The sequence below is a fragment of the Alosa pseudoharengus genome, unplaced genomic scaffold, assembly GCF_046254945.1.
Source record: "Alosa pseudoharengus isolate Yale_2024_CS ecotype anadromous, Long Island Sound unplaced genomic scaffold, YU_APseudo_1.1 YU_APseudo_1.1_scf_4, whole genome shotgun sequence".
In the NCBI taxonomy this organism is placed as follows: Eukaryota; Metazoa; Chordata; class Actinopteri; order Clupeiformes; family Clupeidae; genus Alosa; species Alosa pseudoharengus.
Genome location: NW_027468774.1, coordinates 41,598,734 through 41,603,733, shown reverse-complemented (window position 1 = coordinate 41,603,733; position 5,000 = coordinate 41,598,734). Strand labels below are relative to the sequence as shown.

General features: G+C 43.7%; 1 protein-coding gene across 6 annotated transcripts in view; it reads left to right on the top strand.

Moving 5' to 3' along the window:
• The window catches only part of dock6 (dedicator of cytokinesis 6), a 56,425-nt gene that overhangs the window by 47,757 nt on the left and 3,668 nt on the right, over positions 1-5,000 (top strand). For all 6 annotated transcript variants that reach the window (XM_076266350.1, XM_076266349.1, XM_076266348.1 and 3 more), the window contains 3 exons: positions 36-272; positions 2,871-3,014; positions 3,580-3,686. In XM_076266350.1, the coding sequence (XP_076122465.1) occupies positions 36-272; positions 2,871-3,014; positions 3,580-3,686 (488 nt within the window). The remainder of the gene's footprint in view (positions 1-35; positions 273-2,870; positions 3,015-3,579; positions 3,687-5,000) is intronic.

Below are 5,000 nucleotides of genomic sequence, written 5' to 3'. Positions count from 1 at the left end.
GTGTGTGTGTGTGTGTGTGTGTTTGCATTGAGCAGGCCTACCTCCAGATCACGTACGTGGAGCCCTTCTTCGACACGTACGAGCTGAAAGAGCGGATCACGTACTTCGATAAGAACTACAACCTGCGCACGTTCATGTACTGCACGCCCTTCACGCTGGACGGCCGCGCCCACGGCGACCTGCATGAGCAGTACAAGCGCAAGACCATCCTCACCACCTCCCACGCCTTCCCCTACATCAAGACGCGCATCAACGTCATCCACAAGGAGGAGGTGTGTGTGTGTGAGCGTACACAATCGCTTGTGCGTGCGTGTGTGTGAGTGTGTGTGTGTGAGTGTGCAAGGATTAAAGTTCTCCGTCGTAAGACGGATTTCCGTCAATTTGATTTTAGAAATGTCATATTTGAGATCGATGCAGATCCGATGAGAAAAAAAAAATAGGAGGGGGTGGGACTATCACCTTTGCTTTTCCTTTTTTAAGGCAACTACAAATATTAGGTCCGATGAATTAATGTGTGTCATGGTAAATGTTTTTAAAGACCTAATAGTGTTCTTGAGAACTTTCTGTGTCTCAATCAGTGACCGCTCAAGAAGATAGCCTACGTCAGCCATGAGTTTCGCTTTGTTTATGTTGTAGCTACACACTTGTCTCGGGCGTTTGCTTAAAAAAAAAGAACACGTATGGAGGACTATAACGGTCTAAAAGTTGGATTATAGTGACACATTAGAGACAGCTGATGAGGTTGGCCAATCCGTTTAACTTTTTTGGATATGATATTGTGGGCTCTATGTGCGAATTCGGAGAAGAAGCGTAGGCTGTGTTCTTTCCGTGCATCAATGTAGACAATTTCTTACTATCGCGAACTCTTGTCAGGGGAGGTCATTCATTTTGGGTGTCACCTATGACTTGAACAGATAGCCTGCTATGCCACCCGATGTAGGCTACTATTATTGTTACAGTTTTTAATCAATGCAACTAACATTATGTGTAAAGCGACGCAATATAAACCGTAGCCTATGCAATTTATTATCCAGTCTGTTATGACATATGTACAACAATGTTTTTTACAATTTCCGATGGAAGGTTTTGACTGAGCGTGTTAGCATAAAAAAATAATAAAATCACTGTCATCATCGCAAACTGTTGAGTAAGGAGGCAGTCTGTTTGTGACGCACAGACAGCCTTGTAGCCTATTTTGCTTAGGCCTCACTTTTAACGACAGTAGGTTGTGAGTGTATGTTGACAAAAAATAACCATACAATTAAAATATTCAACTTAAAACTTTGCTATAAAATATTATTAAAGTATTGCACAAAACCATAACCAGTAGGCCTACCAGAACCTCGCATATTAGCGTCATGATTTGTGTGCGTCTATTTGGCAAGGCCACTAGCTGTCATGGTTGCGTTGTTGCTAAAGGAAGGCAAGGCAGGTGTCAAAAGTTAAAAAAATAAATGGAGATGGGCAGCTGTTGGAAACGGGGGAGAACTAACAAGCCACGGTGTAAAGAAATTAAAGTGCCAGGGGTTTGCTTTTGCGCGGTTCGCTGCAAGAAAATTGTTTATGGATGCAATAGGAAAACGTTTTAGCACGCCACCAATCAGAAGACCGCCATAAGGTTAACGTTCGTGCACTTCAGGACATCTTCCCTACCTGGTGCAACTAGCCACCACGACAGAGGTAGGCTACGTTTATCTATGGCTGACCGTTTTTACGTTTAGAAAGTAGGCTACGCATGTTCTTTCATAGCGCAACACGACCTGTCCCTCACCATATCGCAACCTCTTGTCAACCTTATACAATCTGTTGCTGAAGACAAAAGCACCGTCTCCAGATTGTCGTTATCAAATGCGCAGACCTCCTGCATGAGCACACACAGACTGAGAGACTGCTAATTGGAAAACTGAGTTGTCTGTAAAACTCAAAATTACCATGTTTTCATTAAATGCGGATGAGGCAACAAATGGAAATATGAACAATATCTAGAATGTTATGATTCATTACTTTGATGAGGAAATGGGAAGTCTTGCAAACTTGATTTTATAGATTTTACTTGGTGTTGAATTGCATATTAACAAGAAAAAAATCTCCCCTTTAAACACTTTTGGCCTGAAGTAATTAAATAAGAGTGTGTTAAAGCCTTTTTGCAATATTGCTGCAGTAGAAAAGAACAACAATGGCTAATCAGCAATGGTGAGGGATGGTACTAAAATATATTTTTGTTCATCAGGAAAACTCAATCTCAATCAAGAACACTCGCCTTATTCATTGGCGGCTAAAACGAGGCTACAGGGTACACAAACCATAGGATTGTTATGTTCTATGCATTCACCTGTAGGTGGCATTAATTATATAGTAAGTGTACCCTGTAGCCTCGTTTTAGTTTAAACAATGGCCGCCGTTTGAATAAGGCGAATACTCCCTTTACTTTGCTGTTTGCATGTTTTTGTACATTAAAAACCAATAGGTCGCGACCGCAAAAGGGGTGCTATCTCTAATAGGTAGATATGAACAACGTATGACTTATGGCCTGAAAAAAGTTCAGTCAAACGATTTTTTTTCACTTTAATCCCTGAGTGTGTGTGTGTGCGTGTGTGTGTGTGTGAGTGTGTGTGTGTGAGTGTGTGTGTGTGTGTGTGTGTGTGTGTGTGAGTGTGTGTGTGTGTGTATGAATGTTTCTGTATCAGCCTCAGCTTGTCTTGCTCTCTTATTCTTTGACTCAGATTACGACATTTTTTGTGTGAAGTGTAGCGACATTTTTTGTGTGTGTGTGCGTGTGAACGGTGATGCGTATGTACCTGTTTGAGATTTGTTTTATTGCATCAGAGTGTTCTCATTCTTCACCTGCACTCTTAAACATCCACGTTCAGATCATTCTGGTGCCCATGGAAGTGGCCATTGAGGACATGCAGAAGAAGACTCAGGAGCTCGCCTTCGCCACTCACCAAGACCCCGCCGACCCCAAGATGCTCCAGATGGTGCTGCAAGGCTGCGTGGGAACCACAGTCAACCAGGTAGGCTAACCTAGCAGCCACTACCAACCAGGTAGGATAACCTAGCAGCCACTACCAACCAGGTAGGCTAACCTAGCAGCCACTACCAACCAGGTAGGATAACCTAGCAGCCACTACTAACCATGTAGGCTAACATAGCAGCCACTACCAACCAGGTAGGATAACCTAGCAGCCACTACTAACCATGTAGGCTAACATAGCAGCCACTACCAACCAGGTAGGATAACCTAGCAGCCACTACTAACCATGTAGGCTAACATAGCAGCCATGGTCAACCAGGTAGGCAAACCTAGCAGTCACTGTTACCCAGGTAATTCTTTTTAGGCAAGTCCTTCCACTTAGCGGCCATACTGCAACGCTCTCTCTCTCTTCCTCTTTCCCTCACTCTGTCTCTCTCTCTCTCTTCCTCTTTCCCTCACTCTGTCTCCCTCTCGCCCGTCCATCTCTCACTTTTCTTGTCTTTATCTCTCTCTCCCTTACCCTTCTCACCAACCCCCATCACACACACACACACACACAATAATACACCCTCTCTGGTCTCTCTCCCGTTCTCCCACGTGTGCAGGGTCCTCTGGAGGTGGCTCAGGTCTTCCTCTCTGACATTCCAGACGACCCCAAGCTCTTCCGCCACCACAACAAGCTGCGTCTGTGCTTCAAGGACTTCACCAAGAGGTGACGAGATCACGCCACACACACACACACACACACACACACACACACACACACACACACACACACACACTCCTTTCCTCAGGCCTCTGGAGACTAATCAATCAGATGATCCATTAAGCTGACCCCATAATCCTCCCCAAAGCCAGAGAGGGCTTAGAGAAGCACCGTACATTATAAACAGCTTACTCAGATTCTATCCATCTAATCAGTTAATAGATATTACATTATCAGATACAGAATAGCTACATTACATCTATTCAGTAACAGTGTGACAAACTCTAGTATTTCAATTGGCCTTTCATAATGCCATAGCAAGGTGACTGATTATGAACAGTGCCTTTTAGTGCAGTTAAAGGTGCTAAAAGCGATGCTGGGTAACGTCACTTCTGTTGATTTTTAAACAAAACAGAGAGCTAGCTCGCTACTTCCTACCCCTCTCTCCTGTGCAATTGAAACTCTCCTAAAAGAGCATCTTGTCTGTGATTTGCTGGAACAGTTTGTTATGTTTTTATGGGCTAGGTTTGCCCAGGTTGTTTTTGTTGCCGTTTTTGGAGCCTGGGCTGTCCACAGAGATCGCGTTTTTTTACAGTGTATTCAGGACACAGACAGCTAGCAGTTAGTTAGGTGATGTTTGCAGTAAGTGACATAAAATGTTTTAGCCTAAAAAACACGTGGCATCGCTTAGAGCAGGGATTCCCAAACTGTGGTACGCGTACCCCCGGTGGTACGCGAGCTGCCACTAGGGGGTACGCAAGATGAAAAGGGCAATGGCGGAAAGGAGTTAAAAATGATTAATTAATAAATAATACATAATTTCGAATCGGGTTATAATAATATGGAAACGTGAAATTAAAGGAAATCATTTGTAAACTCTATAATAGGCTATGTTTTCATTCAAAAAATAAGCTACACACAATACACGTGATTTCCTGCGGGCAGCCAGAATATCTGGCGCGTTAGTTTCGTTGAAGTATAGGCTAGGTAGAATGCTGGAAAAGTGGCTAAAAACAGGGACACTGTCTAAAAGGCCTAATTAAAGCGATGGAAGGGGAGAAGCGAGAGAAACAGAGCAGGATACAGGTAACGATGGGATGGGGGCAGACTAATGAAGGTGGAGATGGAGCGCAGGGGGATAAAAGAAAGAACGAGACAGAAAAGACTGCGCGAAGAAAACAAAAGTATGATGAGGCATACAGTATAGTCCTAGGCCTCACATGGATTGGGAGACAGACTGCCCAAAGCCACAGTGCGTGGTCTGCAGTGAGATGCTACCTAACCATTCTAATGTGGTTCTCCACACTGTTTTTTTTTTAA